Below are 20128 nucleotides of genomic sequence, written 5' to 3'. Positions count from 1 at the left end.
GTAACGTTTCCCGAACGTAGCTGCTACAGTAAACTTCCAACTTCGTTTTAGTGACCCCGTACGCATCTTGCAACTGATTCCATTTCTACAGCTTTGTGAATGTGATCGTCCAATTTAAGTCGGAACTGAGCAAACGTCGGAGAAAGACATATCCACCACCTTCTTCAACCCATGTAGAAACAGAACGACCTTAGTTAGTGCAACAGGAGCGTGTTTTGACCATTCGGCGGAAATGCGCGCAATGTGGCACGTCCCCGAACTACATACAAGTACTACAGATCCGCGCCCATTCAAATCAGTCAGCCCACCATGTTAACATAGTTATTCTCTACCCCCCAACAGAAAAATATTACGAACTATAGAAGCTCATCCCATTTAGAAGTCAACTAGGCACCGATCCTGGTGCAATGACGACCAGCTGCTCTGCGATCTAGTGCAGAGAAGGAGAATGCACAATACTCCCCAGAATAGCACAGCGCGCAGCCAGCCAAGCATCCCTAGCGGCATATACAGTCCCTCTCCCAATTTACACCTCAAACTGCTGCTGCTACTGCCTTCTGTGTCTTACGGCAGGACCCATAACATGCCACACATATGCTGATTTTAAATAAAAGAGACTTACAACACAAGCAAACTGGAAGACTTGCTGTAGGTCTCCAAACTATTGTCCGAAGGTGCTTCACGAACTCTACATGTAGACTCGTCGCTCACACTGATGGAATAGCTGACGGCTATGCGTTCCCTTTCAACTCATTCCTCTTATTTTCGCTGTAGCAACCCCCAGAAGTTGCTGTCCATCCACCAAAACTTTTTCCCCAACTCAAACAAGCCATATCAGTCAATCATTACCTGCTAACGAATGGTAGGATGGGATGGAAAAGGCACCATCTATGTACTCTAATAATAAGAAGCACACTTGATAGCCCGAAGAATTTTACACTAAGTTCAACAGCGGCCAATGATGTGACAGCATGTTTCCCCAATTTCAGTATCGTAGCTAAACCATGCCCTATCCACGTTGTGAGTGTCATTGCGAACATGGATAGATGACTGAGCAGTACGTCCATTCAGTCTTAATTCTCTATCACATAAATCGTCAAAGTATACCTGACAGCACTCCACAATCTCTATCACCTCGTGCATAGTGTTTAATTTACGATCTATCTCTCTGCGTATGGGAGTCACAGAGCATTCTCGCTGTTTTCGGGCAAAATTAGAGAGTGAAAGACCCTCATCACACTGTCATTGACCAACCTTACCTGCAGCACCGTTAGCGAATTAATCTGCAGCCAACCAGAAGAAGACCGCTATACTCCACGTCTCGTGAACAAAATTGAGCTTTCCGACTCCTATCCCGTCCAAGTGCACGAGATTTCTCGAGATGCAACCATGTCGAGGAGCTTAGCACTCCTTATCGATGTATAGTAACAGATTTCAAAGTGCCGTCATATAATAGCAGACAGTTAAGATGAACAACAAATGATTGATTTTTATACGCGATGGAGCCCCAGACGGATGGAGTTCGACGCATCTTTACGTAAATCAACCAAGCTATCAACTCTACAGTCTAGGATCGGCTCCGGGGAGATATTTGTAAGAGAGAGAACATAAACACACGCACTCCTAAGGATACAACGATACAACGTGTTAGCTCGTGTGCGTTTGCGACTTATCAGACGTATGGAATTGTAGCATCGTTAATGTTACAGTGTGAGAAATATATTTCAAGCGCATGATCAGTTCGAAACATAGAGCAGAATTCCTGCAGATGACTTTGTTGCCAGGAAGTCTGAAAGAAACCTGTAAAGAACCAAAGCTATTGATGTTTTTCTACGATAAACTATGTCATCGAACCGTAAAACGACAAAACTACTTCCGTAAAACATTTGCTCTGCATGATACGAGCACTACATAGCTTTACGGAGACGTATAGTGTCCAATGTGCACATCTGACCACGATTCAGAAATTATACTATGCCTGCATCGGACCTATATAAAATGATGGTTAGTAGCGGGGGATACCTCGTACAACGAAACAGATAAACACATAGCAGCAGCCTCCGCCATATGAAAATTACAAGTCTTTCCATCACTAACTCTGTAAACAGCACATGTGTCGGCCATTTGTGTACACGAGGATTGCAGCGCCTCACAAGCTCCTATCGCTTACTTAGTTATGGCGCTGAAGTCTCAATTTTACACCCAGGATGCGACAGGAGGATCGCTTAAATCAAAGTTCGTTTAGAGCAATGTGTCACGTTTAATCACACATGAGATGGAAGTCCTCTGATGACCGATAGGTTTACCGTTAACGATCGCAAGTAGACAGTGCTTTAATCCACATACAGAACACGTGGCTGTATACGAGTAGAACGAAGGCTATGTCACACTGGAAAAAAATTAACCTGCGGCAACTCCTCCTTTTCTAGAATGATATCAGTCAACCATTAAATCGTACCTCGTTACAGCTGTATCCCAGTCGATCACCCCGTCCACTCTCAGTTATCCTTCAATGCAGATGCTAGTAATTTTAGACGTGAATCGTTGTTTGTCCTCCTGAAAAGCATCAAATACAGTAGTCAACTCGCGTGTATCATTGGTTCCTCAATACGCATACAGTATAGTACTGCCTCAACGGAAAAAAATTGACCATCTCTCTGATTCCATTCGTTTCGACGTTTTCCCGGATTCCTCCTGTTGCCGCATACGTGCTCAGATGCTCAAATTGTTCAGCGCGAACAGGAAGCTACCCAAACACTTCCTCAATTTCACAGCACTTCGGTGTATATTCTGTCAATTTATACCTAATCCGTCGTCTTTTTTCGGAATTATATCGATTTTAGGTCAGATCTAGCCATGCGATCACGACATAAGAACCTCTTTCTGTGTTCTAAATTTGACTGTAAATGTAGCACAGCCGCCAAGACCTAGCCCAAATGCACTGATCGGGAGGCGTAATGCAGCCCTGTACTCGACTGTGTCCAGCCACCTCCACATTCGGAGAGCGTTAGCCCCGTTTTCTGCATGTCTATGTGTATGCACGACATGCAGAAAACAGGGATCTAAATATGTTAACAAAATTCTTATTAAATCAGACCGGGTGGTTTAGGGTCAAATACGAAGACACATTTACTTTATCCATAATGTGCTTCTCACTTCACAGAACGCTAATTAAGTCAGGTTGCAGTTTACTTACACTGTCACTCTCATTGCTGATCGACTTCACTTTTATTGCCTGGCAGAGTTCACCACGGTCAGTGTAAGTTATTAGCAAGTGAGATTTTGCGGAAGAAACGACGATATTTGTGTTCCTTTTCTACAGGCGTCCAAAGCGTGTAATACAGCTCACCGCCCAACTCTCAAGTACTACAAATGTGTGTTCAGTCGCTACATTGCTACATTACTCAGCTTCATATGTGGGGGGGGGGGGGGGGGGGGGGAGGAGGGAGCGCTGTATTGTTATTTTGAGATCTATTGCCTTCAGCGCCCATGGTCTTACAGTTACTGATGGGTAAGTTGGGCATCTTAATAATTTCACACTCTTTTGATCAGACCACATCACCAGCAGAACTTTCATCTAAAATTGTGTGGAACGTTGCCAAGGACTTCTCAAATGTATCGTAGGTGTGGCGATATTCACCTGCCTCCGTAGCCCAGAGGGTAGGATTCCCTTACGTACAACCAATCCCCAAACTTCTGAACGTCGAGCATGAGTATGTTTCTACTACACAGAATTACCTTAAAAATCTTTCTGCTAGGTAAAAACACTCGATACTATCTACATCTTATTAAATCTTCTTCCAGCAGTGATCAAGTAGAAATCAGCGCAGCTTCTATAAAGATTCACTCAATGACGGACACATCAGCTCATATTGTGCTTCCTGTTGCCTATTAGCGGGTAGTTTGGAACAGAGCACAACCTCTAAGCCATGTGCAACCAATTGACTGTCGTGCACCACGCTCCTTACTTCAGCTAATTCAGCATCACGTCATCGTGAAAAGTAATGTCCTAATTTGTCCTTACTGTTACTTAATTCAGCCTGAAGCTTACTTATTGAACAGTCCCGTTCAAATGCGACCTCATTTGTTGTCTACGAAACTACTCCTACCACCTTCACATCAATAGCTTTGGTTCTTTACATGTTTCTTTCAGACTGCCAAGCAACAAATTCGTCTGCAGGAATTTTTCACTATGTTTCGAACTGATCATGCATCATTTTCTTTTGCTGTCTTTGTCAGAAAGCTGACGGGCAGTTTTGGACAGCGCATCTTGCGCTTGGGTTTTTGATAAAACTTCATTACCTAAAACGCACTCCCCTTCTGGTAAGCCTGCTTGAGCTAACTTTAGTTCTCAAATTTAAAGGGGACATCACAGTTTTAGTGGAGTACAGTGCGTTGTGCTGCTCCAAAATTTCCCTCGCTGTAACGTATTGTGCCAACGGCAGAGCGTCTTGTTTTCTTGAAATCCTAGCGTGTGCTGTGGACACAGTGTTGACAGAATTTCGTCGACACTGCGGACGCCATCCTTGATACTGCATCCATTTTTTGAAACAGCAAGGCTGATTAAGAGGTTGATCGACTACACTGTGCGGCAGATTCTCCTTGTCCTTATCCTGGGTTAGGCTCTGCATCACTCTTCTCACAGGGGTCCACATTCAGTTCGTTAGCTATTTTCTCATCAAAAACTTCTGAAAAAACTTTAAAATTCTACACTTCACTAGTAGAATAATGTTTAACAAATCGTGTTCCTATTTTATGTGACTGAAAACAAATAAGTCAAAATAAGGCTTCCAAAAAAAAAAAGAAATCTATCACCGTCCGTCCACATTGCTTGCATGGCACGGAAATTCCTCAGTCTTGGATGTAGAAGTTTCATTGATCACAATAGCTACTTTACTGCAAACATTTCCTAAAACTACCGAGCTGAATTTTGAACCAGTCGAAGAGAGCAAGCAAGACAGTCGCGCTGTTTCAAAAACAACATTTCTAGAATACAGGAGAACTCACAAGTTGAAAACTTACAAACACACTCAACAAACACACACAAAGATAACACCACACAGAACAGAACCAGATGGTACACTATGACCTACACACATTAACTAACACACAGAGTTGCAAACATCCTAAAGAGCCAGGGCTTCCAAATAGCATGTAAGTCTGGGCAGACCCTCCAATCACATACCAAGAGGGACAAATTCCAACAAAAGCCCTCCAGTCACACCTAAGCCAACCAGCTACGAAGAGGGACAAATTCCAACAACCAGGAATATATAATCTTGAATGTCAAAGTTGTGATGCAGTATACATAGGCATGACATACAGGAATTTTAAAACACGATACAAAGAACATACCAGCTGTTGGAAGTACGAAACAAACCATTTCACATTTGCAGAACATTTAAAACACCACAACCACCATCCTACAAACATGGAACAAGAAATGAATATAATGAGAATAAGCAACCATGATAAACATCTTATACAAACGCAAGAAAACTTGAACATCCAGAAAGCCATAGCAGAAAACAAACACGTGATAAATGAACAAACACACATCAGCACAGGCTCCCTACTACACTTAATAAAGGAAATGATAGTATAAAAAAATCGAAAAAATAGTTCCTCTCACACAACCAGGGAAAAAAAAATCACTCTTCCCCCTTCGCCTTCTGGACACACAAACACACACGTGCACACAGACACACACACACACACACACACACACACACACACACACACAATATCAGCCCACAAAACAAGCAAAAACCACACATACACATAAATGCATACACAAACAGATCACAGGTACTTCAATAATTACACCCGAAAGTTTGGGAATAACATTCGATCTTTGGCAATAACATCTGACAGTCGGCAACACAAACCAAGACATTGCATGTTCAGTTCACAGAGCTGTGAAATGTGGGAAAAACCGGAATTTGGCATTTATAAGAAGAAGAACAACACCAAAAATGCAACAGGAGCGTAATATGTGGGAAATCATCCACGCAACCTGTAAGTACAGTTCAAAATATTACTACTTAATAGGAAATACCAACCAGCAGAACTGTTTATAACCTAAACGTACAGTGACCAAAATGTAAATTAAATAGCAAACATATGTACATATTCCAGAGCACTGACGATGCCTCGCAGAAAATAAAGACGAAACGCGTATGGCACTACAATTGTGTTTTATTCAGTTGCTGTCAGACGGCCATAAGTAAAGATTATCAATGTACCGTAGTAAAATCATTATGTTGTAAGTCAAAATGTAGAATAACATCCTCGAAAGTGCAAATTCGTAAGTATAATTAGACAAATAATTATAGAATAGCCGGCCAGAGTGGCCGAGCGGTTCTAGCCGCTACAGTCTGGAACCACGCGACCGCTACGGTCGCAGGTTCGAATCCTGCCTCGGACATGGATGTGTGTGATGTCCTTAGGTTTAAGTAGTTCTAAGTTTTAGGGTACTGATGACCTCAGAAGTTAAGTCCCATAGTGCTCAGAGCCATTTGAACCATTTTGAATTATAGAATATGTGTTCAGCGTCTCAATTGTTTCTGTCGCCAGATAAACATGGAACTATTCCACTGCACTAGTATCTGGAAAGTTCATATATCCCTTCGGAAATATATTTATATTAACATCAGTTAATTAGTTCAGTAAAGTAATACAAATGTCGATTAAGTTGTGTAGCTCACCAAGTGAGATGAGTAATTTATAGGTGCAATGCAATGTACGATATAGCATCAGCATGCACTAATCGTATACGTATCTCAACTTGTTAACACTTGAAAACAAAATGGACACTTGTCTATAAATCGTTTTACCTTTATATATTTCATAATGTAGCTAGTACAGTGATTGAAAACATACGTGCGAAGTGTCAAAATGGCTCTGAGCAGTATGAGACGTAACGTCTGAGGTCATCAGTCCCCTAGAACTTAGAGCAACTTAAATCTAAGTAACCTAAGGACATCACACACATCCATGCCCGAGGCAGGATTCGAACCTGCGACCGTAGCGGTCGCGTGGTTCCAGACTGTAGCGCCTAGAAGCGCTCGGCCACCGCGGCCGGCCTGCGAAGTGTCTTCAGATTGTATTACGCTTTGTATGTCGGGGATTACTTATTAATACGGCAAGGTTCCAAGATTTAACTCGAGTGATTATGTTGTTTACTAATAACTAAAGGTCAGTCATAGCGACGCAGGTGAAGATCGGGGTCCACGCCACAGTCACAACTCCAGGAGGAGAGCTGATTTGACCAGGTAATTGCACGCCAAAGAAGCACGAAGCACACAGTACCTTTTGCACTGAAACGGGAGAGAATGAGTGTTCCAGGATTGGCTATCAGATTTCATCTTTTAACAAAAGTATCAGTTAAAACAGTTACAAAGTGGCCGTCTCTTGACATGAGCGACAATAGAGTGGAGATGAGCGACAATAGAGCGAGGGGCGAGCACGGGGAAGCGAGTGTGGCAGGTCGCGGCGGTTCACCTGCCGACCTGTGTCAGCCTGAAGTGTGCTGAGGCACGTGTTGTAGCGGCCAAACGTGACACAGGTTTCCATCACCTAGCTGGTCCTAACTGCCATTTACCTCTCGGCAGCAGTATCTCGGGCTCACAGCACCCCCTTCTGTACAAAGGAACCTATATAAAGGTGACCACCATCGTGTTGAAAATTAATAATTATATATTGTGAGGAGTTAATTGAGTAGGTTAGAAGGATAACTCACATGCTCCAAAAACATAAATTTTCACAAATGACTAAAAACGTGTTATAGATGCATCGTGCGCATGTCCCATACATAGACATCAGTATGTGCAAGAACAATGGCTATAAATCATTATGTATATTTCAGATTATGTTTGCTTATTGAGAAATTACAATTATTTAAGGTTATATTATGGATCATGTGAGTTTTGTTAATGAGCTATGGAACATGTACGTTTTCACAATCCTCATTTTGGATCTTGTGAGTTTTGATACTGAGCTGTTTGGACGATGTTGGTTTCGCGGCACCTATCGTATTGCGACTCGATATGCAACACTTTTTGGTTCAGACTGCAAGCCACTTTCTCTTCTACAGTGTTCCAAAGAAAGAGTCCTATAAATTCTTACGTGGAGGAACAAATGAAGCCAATAACAAGAATCAGTTTAATTTGAAAACAATGAAGAAAACAGGATATTCTAACCTCATTCGTTTGGCTTCCTGACTTTTCCACATTTCTGAATGGTGTGAACGTTACCTTGGCGTTCCTCTTTCTCCAACGGGTGAAACGTTTTCTTCCATGACTTGTGTCTCAAATCAGTTTTATTCCAACAGCTATCTTGGATTATATTCTCCAGAATGACTAAACAAAACAGAAAACACACTCCACTGGCATCAATATTTACTATTACAAAAGAAAATGGCGACGAGTGAGTTAATCGCTGATTGGTCAAGATGAGGTACGGGACAAAATTCACAAGATCCCGCGGATCATGAGACATTTGAAACTAACCATGAAGTTTAACACCGGTTTTCTCAGGAATCTTGTGCCAAATGTGAATAACTGTTTCGTGAACTATGTTCTATGTATAAAGCTGTATCAGAATATGTCGGCATCTCAATTTTCATTATTTTGGAGCATGTGAGTTATGACTCTAACCTACACAATTCAAAATTAAAATAACCCACACATACATTAGTGGCTAAGTAATAATATTATATAACTTCTGAATCTCTCTCGACTTGATAGTACATAGAAAATAGTTATGCAAACTTTTGAGTGTATTAAGTAATAACTTACTGCTGAACCGTATGACTGCACGTAACTTTGAGTCACATTACTAAGAACTGCACCCCTCTGAGTGCCACAGTGCTAGGCGTCTCGGCAACTGGTGACTCGGGCGTCTGTTGCAGGCATGCAAGACTTTAACTACCTGGCCACCAACGACTTCGAGATCACGCTGGAGCTGGGCTGCGACAAGTACCCGCCTGCCGACACGCTGGAGCAGGAGTGGCTCAACAACAAGGACGCCCTCATCCACTACATCTGGCAGGTGGGTCGACGCCAGCTGTCGCCTCTATATCTGTGTTTCTGTTCACTACAAGAAATTTCAGAAAATCTAAAATGCGAGATTTGAAACGAGAAAGCGCAAAATGTCATACTCTAAGCAGTGCAAGCCCTCTTGCAAAAATAAAAATGACCATTTGTTTACTGCAGTATTGCTGTCACATTTATGGCACGTCGTGTGTGTGTGTGTGTGTGTGTGTGTGTGTGTGTGTGTGTGGGTGTGTACACACACATTCATAAGCAATGTTTAAAAATGTGTTATGCACCCCAATATATAGAACTTTTTTGGGATCAACAAATCAATACTGAGCTGCGATCCAATGTTCCAAGGCTTGCACACGATGGCCCACTGGCTGTGACAAAAGTGAAGCTCACAGAAGACGTGATCAGATGCCCGTGCAACTTCAAACACGTGCAGACCATCGGCAGGTGTCTAAATGATGGATACGCGATTCTCCGCGACAGACAGAACGGCCCCCACGGTGTGTCACCGCTGTCCTCGTTCAGTGCCATTGCCAGGCCTGGCAGGGTGCTGGAGGGGTGTGAACGGCGCCGTCAGATGTCAGCTGGTCACACTGAAGAAACGCGAGGTGCTGCGTACTCGTGTGAGACAGCATTATCGACACTCACCAGAGAGTTTGAAACGGGTCTCATTTGGCTAGTAGGTCTAATAGGGGCAGATCCAGACTTGTGGGCCAGTGGCATGTGAAATGGCCGGACGTTGGACCGCACGAGAACGTGACGGCGAGTGTGCTCGACACTAAGGTTGTAGTGGACCGCGTCTCACCACCACGAGCGGGGATCGCCGTATTGTTGTACTTCCAGTGTTTTGTAGAGGCACAGCGTGGGGAAGAATCAGATGTGACTTCATTTCACGGCTGGCTGTGGTTGGGAGAACCCTGACTACGCAGCTGTACGTTGCAGACAGCACGGGTCTTCGTGTGTTGCCTGTCACGCGACAGTATCGTAGTGCAATTTTTCAAGAGGACAACGCTCGTCCACACGTTGCACGACTGTCCCCATCTCGGACATCTACTCTCTCCCAGTGGCAGTTTAGAGGAAATCGAGGACCGAGTAGACTCAGGCGAGGATAAATCAGCTTTAGGACACCCTTAGCTACCGGATCAATGCGTATATCCAGACGAGTGCGGGTGCGACCTCATAGTGATAAAGTTCTTTGTGCGGCTGCCTCGGTTTTGCCTACACCTGGTTTGTGCTCTGGGCTTCGATTTCGTGTGACTGCAGAAGCACCCTTGTGGTTATCTGCGCGCCCTGACTGCAAATCTGTACGTCAGTACGGTGATTCTACCTGTTGTGCTGCCACTCGTGAACAGAATTCTAGGGAGCGTTTTCCAACAGGATGACGCTCGCCCGTTTTTGTAACCAGATCTGCTCTACAGAGTGCGTCGGCCTGCTCGATCACCAGAGCTGCCTCCAATGGAGCACACACGGGACACCGTCATCTACAAACAGCACTGACCGTCGCTGTATTGACCGACCGAGCGCAACAGGAATGCAACTCCCAACTCACATACTGACGCCCGGTATATGTACAACACAATGCGTGCACAGTTGCATGCTTGCATTCGACATTCTAGTGGTAACATCCGTTATTAATGTACGAGCATTTCACATTTGCAGTGGCTTATCTCGCACATACAGTAAGCTGCGATGTTGCCATGTTAATCGCTTAAATATCTTACCTAGACAAACGAAATTTCATTATTCTACATTAATTATTTACTCGTGCTGCGAAATTTTTTTCTGACAGTGTAAAACCGATGAAATACGGGCTTTAACAGAAACCGAGAAAATCCATTACGGCAGCTCCCAAGTCCTGCTTATGACGTAGAGAATCTTCTCGACTTATCGGTTAAACGTTTCCTCGGACTTGGCCGAAAAGGCGTAGGACTCGTTTCGTGTTTCACACGCGGCAGTGGTTCGTCAACGCGCAACCACGGGAACTGGCGTCACAAAACTTGTACAGCTCCACTTGCGCACGAGCTTCTACGCCCCGTGTGAGGGATGCCTTAGCGAAACGACGGAGGCAGGCTCGTGATTTCACGGCACGGCACGCGGCACGCCTCGCGTCGAGCGCGTTCACCTGCTGCGAGACTCGATCGCGGCGCCAACAAAACCTGACAACCAGTCGGACGAGAGTTTATCAGCGATGCGCCTGCGATTTGTTGCGATGAACGCCAGCACGGTATTCGGCTGCTGGAAGATAACGTGTATCCGGTCTTTCACGTACGGCTTCTCCACCGGGTATACAACGATTGCGGCTGATTCCTGTGACGACATAAAGAAAAATATTTGGCCTTTTCGCGTTGTTACTCGCATGACATTGTATTTAATGGTGTTGTAGAAAAATATCCGCTACCAGTCACAATAAAAGGTTGTTCATTCGTCACACGACCGGTTTCGGGCTTGCGCCCATCTTCAAGTGTCTATACACTCATGTACATGTTTGTACTGTTGGAGATCAAAAAAGATGAAGCACCATTATTAGAGTTATGCTGTGGTGATAGTTTTGCCACTTAGTTGCGCACTTACGGTCATTTTCACGTCCATATATCAGTTTTACCAACTATAGCTCCATATTACACTATTATGATGTGCACTCGTGAAAATAAACATATCTGGCGGGGGGGGGGGGGGGCGGAGGGGGGACGCCTAGCGCCGGGGCAGTCCGGCATCTGCGGCCGCCTAGCGAGCGGGAGGTCTGGCTTCACTCGTCACCGCTCACTCCCCATTAATTTCTGACGCAGCTGATACCGTCAGTTCCCTCTTTTTATTTTTCCTCTCCATCCTCTCTCCTCCACCTTCAGTTTAAATAATATCTGGCTATGCCGAGCGTGAGCTTCTAGCCCTTGCGTCAAGAGGTGATGGGCTTCATGTATATTCTGCGACGTTCTTCTACAGAGACGGGTCGTCGTCAAGCACCGACCGAGAGCCGCGTGGGCTCTTTGCAGCGCGCCATCGACACAAACAGCGGTTCCTACAGATTCGGCTCATTTTTGGCGTCCACATGAGAAGAACCTAATATGCAAGATTCTAGGACATTTTCGCTCGACACCCTCATGTTTTTGTGGAAACCTCGATCTACCCCTAAAATCCCTGACGCGGCATAAAAAAAATGTTTAACGTTCCATCGACATCGATATGATTAGAGACGGAGCATTAGCTCGGATGCTATCAAGGATGGGGAAGGAAAACGGCCGCGCCCTTTCAAAGGAATTATTCTGGAATTTGCCTGAAGCGATTTAGAGAAATCACGAATAATCCATATCGTGGTGGCCGGAAGCGTGTTGGAACCGACGTCCTCGCGAATGCGAATCCAGTGTGGTAACCACAGACAGTTACGGCTGCCACTTGTATACCCCAAACGTGAACGCTGTTCAACAAATCACCAGTGGCGCAGCTAGCGCGACATGTGGCCGGAACCCGTGTTCCACTCGTTGCGTGCTGTACCACCATATACCGAGACCTTCACAGGTGGTAGTCAAGATTGCTGTACACACCAGTACCTTTAATACCCAGTAGCACGTCCCCTTGCATTGATCCATGCCTTTATTTGTCGTGGCATACTATCCACAAGTTCATCGAGGCACTGTCGGTCCAGATTGTCCTACTCCTCAATGCCGATTCGGCGCAGATCCCTCAGAGTGGTTGGTGGGTCACGTCGTCCATAAACAGCCCTTTTCAATCTATCCCAGGCATGATTGATAGGGTTCGTGCCTGGAGAACATGCTGGCCACTCTAGTCGAGCGATGTCGTTATCCTGAAGGAAGTCAGTCACAAGATGTGCAATATTGGAGCGCGAATTGCCGTCCGTGAAGACGAATGCCTTGCCAATATGCTGCCGATATGGTTGCACTATCGGTCGGAGGATGGCATCCACGTATCGTACAGCCGTTACGGCGCCTTCCCTGACCACCAGCGGGGTACGTCGACCCCATATAATGCCACCCCAAAACCTCCACATTGCTACACTCGCTGGACAGTGTGTCTAAGGCGTTCAGACTTACCGGGTTGCCTCCAAACACATCTCCGACGAATGTCTGGTTGAAGGCATATGCAACACTCGTCGGTGAAGAGAATGTCATGCCAATCCTGAGAGGTCCATTCAGCATGTTGTTGGGACCGTCTGTACCGCACTGCACGGTGTCGCGGTATCAAAGATGGGACCTCGCCGTGGACGTCGGGAGTGAAGTTCCGCATCGTGCAGCCTGTTGTGCACAGTTTGAGTCGCGACACCACGTCCTGTGGCTGCACGGAAAGTGTTATTCAACATGGTGACGTTGCTGTCAGGGTTCCTCCGAGCTTAATCCGTAGGTAGCGGTCATCCACTGCAGTAGTAGCCCTTGGGCGGCCTGAGCGAGGTTTGTCATCGACAGTCCCTGTCTCTCTGTATCTCCTCCATGTCCGAACAACATTGCTTTGGTTCCGAGACACCTGGACACTTCCCTTGTTGAGACACAAGGTAACAATGCGGACACGATCGAACCGCGGTATTGACCGTCTAGGCACGGTTGAGCTACAGACAACACGAGCCATGTACCTGCCTCCTGGTAGAATGACTGGAACTGATCGGCTATCGGACCCCCTTCGTATAATAGGCGTTGCTTGTGCACGGTTGTTTACATCTTTGTGCGGGTTTACTGACATCTCTGAACAGTCAAAGGCACTGTGTCTGTGATACAATATCGACAGTCAACGTCTGTCTTCAGGAGTTCTGGGAACCGGGGTGATGCAAAACATTTTTTGGTGCGTGTTTATCGTCCCGTCTGAAGATTAAGCGGAAAACAATCCGGTTTTACATTTAAAATATTTCTTCTTTTGCATTTAATGTTACTGAATACTGCGAATAGGATAACGTCGCCTGAAAAATCGAAGCTGCAAGTTAATCGTGAACTATGCTGTGAATCGTTGTAGCATCCGCGCGACTGGCCACTTGCCGCTGGGTTTGCACAAGCCTCGCTATTAGAGCTCCGCTGGGCGGCAGGCTGCAAACGAGCTGCGCACTTCGGCTGTTTTTTCTGCGTCGTCACCAAGTCGCAGCAGTCTTACTCGGAATTGCTTTCTACATCGAGGCTAAAAATTTTAATTCTTCGCTAATCCAAGCCGTTTGAGAAATTGATTTGCCGACCTCGTTCTTATTCCTTTTTGATTTATCTAACTTTATAATCATCCTATTAGTCCCAATGTCAGTGCTGAGAGATAAAAGAAATAAATAAATAATTAAAATCAAATAAAAGCACAGTGCATTCGGGAATCGAACATAGGTCCTCTGCTCCCCTGTCGTAGCCTTCGCCTCCTTCGCACCGCCTGCGGCAGTTTCGTTGAACAGTGTTTGCTTTGTGGGTACGTAAGCATTAGCAGTAACAATTTTTTCCTCGATTTGTAGCAAAATATATGATGATGAGGAAAGAAGTTATCTATCGGTTGTGCGTTCTCAACTTTAGCGGTGGTTTGCTCAGAAACTGTTGGGACAAAAAATTTCGTAGAGTTGTTCATTTCAAGTTGCATTCGAGCGACGTGAAAAATACGGGCTGCATCGGCCAGCCGCAAGTGGCCGTCGTGAGAAGCGCCTCTCGCTGTCGCCTTACGCAGCTGCCCTTTCCGTAACTCAGGCAGCGCGTAGGCCGAAGCCGCGTCGGAGTGTGCTTTGATGTTGCCGGTGCATTTTGTTTGCGAAGTAAATGTTAATGAGACCGCCACGGGTCGTGTTTATACACATCAGTAGCATTAACTTCCCCAGTGTGCACGTGGACATTACTGCACTTACTGCGTTCCCCGCATGCATGTCGCGCAGCCGACCAAGAAGAAGAATGAACCAGATGTTAACTCTGTAGCATCTATTCTTCCGTGTCTGCTGGAATCCTATTGGATTTCGTTTCACGTGGGGCAGAAGCCAAGGTGTCGCGAGTACAGTTAGATCTACCGGGCGATAACACCGGGAAACGGCTTTACCGCCGCATCGAACCAGAGAACAACACTTGCCGGCCATCTGGGGCGACTAACCTGCAGTCATGTGAAACGTAAAATGTGACGATCAGAGAAAGAATACAATACAATATAATTTTTAAAGAGAATGAAATAATATTCTGCGGAACTCCAGCACTTGCGCGCGCTTCTTAGGGGGCCAGATGACAAGCACAGCCTGCTCTCGTTCTTAGGTATCTTAGTATTGTAATTAAAAACAGCTGCGATGAAAACTCCTAACTTGAAAACAGGGTAATTTTTCTGAGCCAGCTGTGTGTGGAGGAAAAGTTTATTGCAGGGATTTCTCGATATAGTTAAGTACTGAAGCTACTGAAACCAGTACTGAATCAGTCGTCTGGTAATCTCACCCGAGCGCCAAATTTTCCCCTCTTGTTTGGACATGCCGTTCTGCGTCCCGTCGGCGTTCGGCAATGCTGTGTCACAAAGCCTCGTGCGTTAGCTCTCGTTATTTCTATCCCGTAACATGGCTCCAGATCAGTTCTGTTGGGTTCATATTGCACTGGTACGGTGGCAAATGTATAAATGCAGCATTTGTACCGAGTGCTCGATGCGGTGGAAATTATTGTTTTCCATATTTCTACGACGCTTATCTCTCTGGTTCGTATAAGACCACATCTGTCGTATAAAATAGTAGACACGGTCCAAAGAGAAGTACTCTATTTTCCATACTTGGATTTTTCATTTTTGTCCCAAACATTTATTATGTTTTCTTAATTTAAATAACTTTTATTGACAATCTTTTACAAAATATCAAGGATTCCTAGTTTGTGTTTTAAATTTCAAGTGGAATTTTTCATTTGATATGCAAGAAGATGGGCATCTTTGATAAAAAGATGGCTAGATAGCTCTTAATCGGCGTAAATACAATGCATTTTATATTTAAGGTATGTATGTATTTAAAACTGAACGAAAAAAAAAGAAAGACCAAACCGAGACACAATGGGTCCGTTGACTGTTCCACATTACCATTCTAGAATACTACCGAGTCATCTGTGCAGCCCGTTTTAAGAACACCCTAACTTGTTAAGAGTACACTTCCTCGGAAACCTTCAGAGCAGTTTTTTCCGTGAACTTGTTAATGTGTTCGGCGCGCGTTTTTCGCTACGGAGCAGGATAGAGCGTCAGCTGTTTTCACACTGCGTATCAACACCGCGGCAATCAGAACGCAACACTGTAGAGACTGCGACTGTAAACGATTGTAGGAAAAAAAGCTACGTAACTAATGCACGATTAAGAAAAACGTCGATACCTGTTTGTACATTACAATATCTCACGTTTCCATTTATCGTAACTTACACTTAGTGATAAGCTATCTGATACAACCTCTGACAATAAAGTTCGGTTAATAGTCCTGTAATACCAACATAGACGAACTATGAACTACAGTTACCTTACTGCCCTTCGAAATAGTCACCTTCCATAACTATGCACCGCTGAGCTCTGCGATACATGCCCTGGAAACTTTGTACGAAGTCTTCCTTGGGGATGGTGTTCAAAAGCCGCGCCATGTTCGTTGGATGTCAGGAATATCGTCAAATTTCTTTCCTTTCGACGCGAGTTTGTGTCGAGCGAATAGGAAGAAGTCTGGAGGATTGAGATCCGGCGAGTATGGTGGAACTTTTTTGCCATGAACTGTTTGACGATATTGGCTGTGTGTGGGTGAGCGTTGTAATGAATAAAAAAGACAGTAACCTTGTTGTGCGTACTAAGGTCGTAACCTGCGTAGACGTTGCACGAAACGGGTCAAAATCCTACCGTGCAGCGTTCAACGTCATACCTACGGGTAGTAATTCCTCGGGGGTAATGCCTTCACTGTCGAAGAACGTGGCGAACATCGTTTTGATGCGTGATTTTTCGGCTCTTACCTTTTACCGACGAGGTGATATCGGAGAACGCCATTCGATGCTTTGCCGTTTCGCTTCAGGGTCGTACCGGAGACAGGAGGTTTGATCCTCTCTGACAATACGGTTCGAGAAATTGGGTGTGGCAGCCATCATTTGGACATGATCGTGTGGAGCCTCTGAACGTGCCCGCTTCTGATCGTCAGTCGGGTGATGTGGCACAGGACGACAACACGTTCTCCTCTTCCCCAACCCGTGGGTAAGGATTTGTCGCACGGATTGACGGTTCATCTGCAGTTCATCCGCTATGGTGCGCACTGTTAATCGACAGTCGTTCGTAATTGATGTCCTTCCGCTACGGGGACTGTCAGAAACAATTTCCCGGCCTCCTCGAATACCGGCGAACCACTCGTACACAAACTTCACGGGGTGTGCCTCAGCCCACGAACACGTACCAGCAGTGCACGCGTTTCTTTCGCTGTCTTGCCAAGCTCGAAACAAAATCCTTTGCTCGTTCATCGTCCTGTTCTCGGTTCAGAACCGGCGCACTAAACAGGCACTTCGTCCGACAGGTTTAACACGGAAGACACACGGAGCTTAGCCGAACTACGGTGGGGGCGGGCTGCCAACAGCGGCCGCTACGCAGGTGCAGCGTTGTGAGTGGCCAGTGTTGCCCGATAGACTGTTCTGACTTCATTATCAGGGGTTGTACATAAGTAGGACCTGCCTCCGAGAGCGTAACGACGGCAGCGCGCGTATGCTACGGCTGCTGACGGATCGTGGTGTTTGTGTTTGTGTTTGAGTGCGTCAGGTTGGTTGTTACGACGACCGGCTGAGTGTGTGTGTGTGTGTCTGTTGCAGGCGCACATCGGGCTGAAGGGCGTGGTGACGGACGCGCTGACCGGAAAGCCGCTCGCCAACGCCGTCATCCACGTGGCCAACGTCACCAGCGGACAGCCCGTCCACATCCGACACGACGTCACCTCAGGTGAGCGGCCCTACCTCAAAAACAAAAGCGTACTGTGTCCACGAAAAGTGCTCGGACATCAGTACGGGATGCGCCCACCCTTCACCTACACGGTGGCTCGAACTCTGCTGACGATACATTGGGTGAGGTGCCCGAATCTCTGCTTGGGAATGGTGACCCGTTGCGCCTCAAAGGCGGAGGAAGGGCACTGACGCCGGCCGTCGGGGTCTCGAGTGAAGCCGACCTCCCGACTCATCCTAAACCTATTCTGCCGGATTCGTGTCGGGACTGTGGGCAGGCCGGTGCACTTCAGGAACATCACAGTCCACAAACCGTTCGCTGACAGATGCCGCTTTGTGACAGGCTGGATTGTAATACTGATTCAGTCGCGGTGTCAGGACAGTTCCTGCTCTGTGCTGTAAAGTGTGTCCCCATCCTTCCGTATTCGGCACTATGAGGGGAGCACACACTGCCCCCTGTACCGTCACGCCGAGTGCGAGACTCGTCAAGTCGTGATGCGAGATGGACTGCTGGTAGCACGTCGGAAATCGCGAGTGGTTCTTCCTGGTGATGTTTTACACGTTCCCTCTGGGATGCTCGATGGCCCCAGAGGTGTGCTGAGGTGTGCCCGGCCTCGGTTTAGCTACGGTCGTTCCTTCGACACTTACGCCACCAGTAGTCGGCCGGGGTAGCTTCAGAAGGGCTGAGACGCCCCTGATGGGTTTCCTCCTCTGGGAACACCCAGCTGAGTGGAAGTGACTGAGCCCTGTCCCCCTGCCGTCGCTTCAGCTCACTGCCCGCCCCCGTCACAGGCCGTGCTGTCACTCGTCACACCGCTGCACAGGTATCTCGATCGGGTAATGTGCCTTCCGTACCTGTGAGGAAACTAATTCTGTTTTCACGCAGATGAATTCTGACAAAGTAGTCGCTAAGCAACGACAAGCCTCTCGCAATAGCAATATTAATTAGAGAGACACTGGAATGAACTTGACATTGTCCTGTGATTTCCCTTCTGTTATCGCAGATCCGAAAAGGGATAAATTTGGCGGTGTTTCACTCTCTAAAATCTGGTTAGCACTTTCGGAGAATGTATAGTACCCTCGATTACACAACTTCCATTATCTGATAACTCATTGCTGTCTTATGTACGAGGTCGCGATTTCGTTCCCAAATAAGTGAATTCGTCGTGAAATATAGGGACGGAATGGAAAGTTGCTCTAGCACAGTATCCGTATATAAGGGACAGAGAGCTCCTTGTCGAATCAGCCAATATAATGCATAAAACCCCGCGACTCGTAATAGATCATCGTTGTTATTGTTCCAAATGCGCAGCACACATCTGGTGGCCGTGCGGCGCACCATTCGGCTCACTGCCAGCAGACCGACACTGTGGGTACAGATTGTCGGTCGCCCCTCCCCCCCCCCCCCTCCTCCGTGGGACGACAACAAAGCTACTATGTACAGCTGAAAAAGTTCGAAACTTGTGGCCAGTAGAGATTAGTTCACTGAACGATGCACCAAAACTCCGTGGACACCAGTAAGAGATTGCATCTTTTCCAGCTCATCTAGCTGGATATTACTGGGCTGATAATGAGATTTGACGGTACGTTGCATCTCTTCCAGCTCATCTAGCTGGATATTACTGGGCTGATAATGAGATCTGACGGTACATGAGTGTGTAGCAAGTAGCCTGGTTCAACTACTTACAACTCCTAACAAACAGGAATTATAAGGAAGACACCTGGCAATTCACTTAACTGAAACAACTGGGCAAGGGGAGTCGTCGAGGAAATTCTACGTCGAAGCGTTATCCACGAAACTGGCAATGTACGTATTTCAGCCCTCTTATGATCGGCATCAATCATCTAAGTAATATCAAGAGAGTTTAACAGGTACCGGTTTGTGAGCAAGACAGTCAATATTTTAATATTATTTATTGTACGGTCTTGTTCTGTCTCGTTACAAGGAACACGAATTAAGTGAGACGGCATCCACTCAAAAGATAGATCTTAACATCACCAACGAATCAGTGGTGCAGAGGACACTGTCCTACCCACGAGAACAGAACACACTTGTCACACGTGGGCAGGAGGAGCGAGACGTGGCAGTGCTGGGGCGTGGTCTGGAGCAGCGACTGTTAGCACGCTAGAGTGATAGCGCCACGACAACCTTTACTTGTCTCATAACACAGACAAACTGACCTTACTGCAGTCGTCCAGTGTACAAAGTAGGAGGCACGAATCAGACAT

The 20128-nt window shown here is 46.1% G+C and overlaps 1 protein-coding gene across 1 annotated transcript in view; it reads left to right on the top strand.

Annotated features, from left to right (window-relative positions):
- The window catches only part of LOC124623105 (carboxypeptidase E-like), a 415742-nt gene that overhangs the window by 319646 nt on the left and 75968 nt on the right, over positions 1-20128 (top strand). Inside the window, exons 9-10 of the mRNA XM_047148899.1 lie at positions 8912-9051; positions 17774-17900. Coding sequence (XP_047004855.1) covers positions 8912-9051; positions 17774-17900 — 267 coding nt within the window. The remainder of the gene's footprint in view (positions 1-8911; positions 9052-17773; positions 17901-20128) is intronic.

The sequence above is a fragment of the Schistocerca americana genome, chromosome 1 (assembly GCF_021461395.2).
Source record: "Schistocerca americana isolate TAMUIC-IGC-003095 chromosome 1, iqSchAmer2.1, whole genome shotgun sequence".
Lineage (NCBI taxonomy): Eukaryota > Metazoa > Arthropoda > Insecta > Orthoptera > Acrididae > Schistocerca > Schistocerca americana.
Note: the sequence above shows the minus strand (reverse complement) of the source record. Positions and strands in the feature narration are given on the sequence as shown.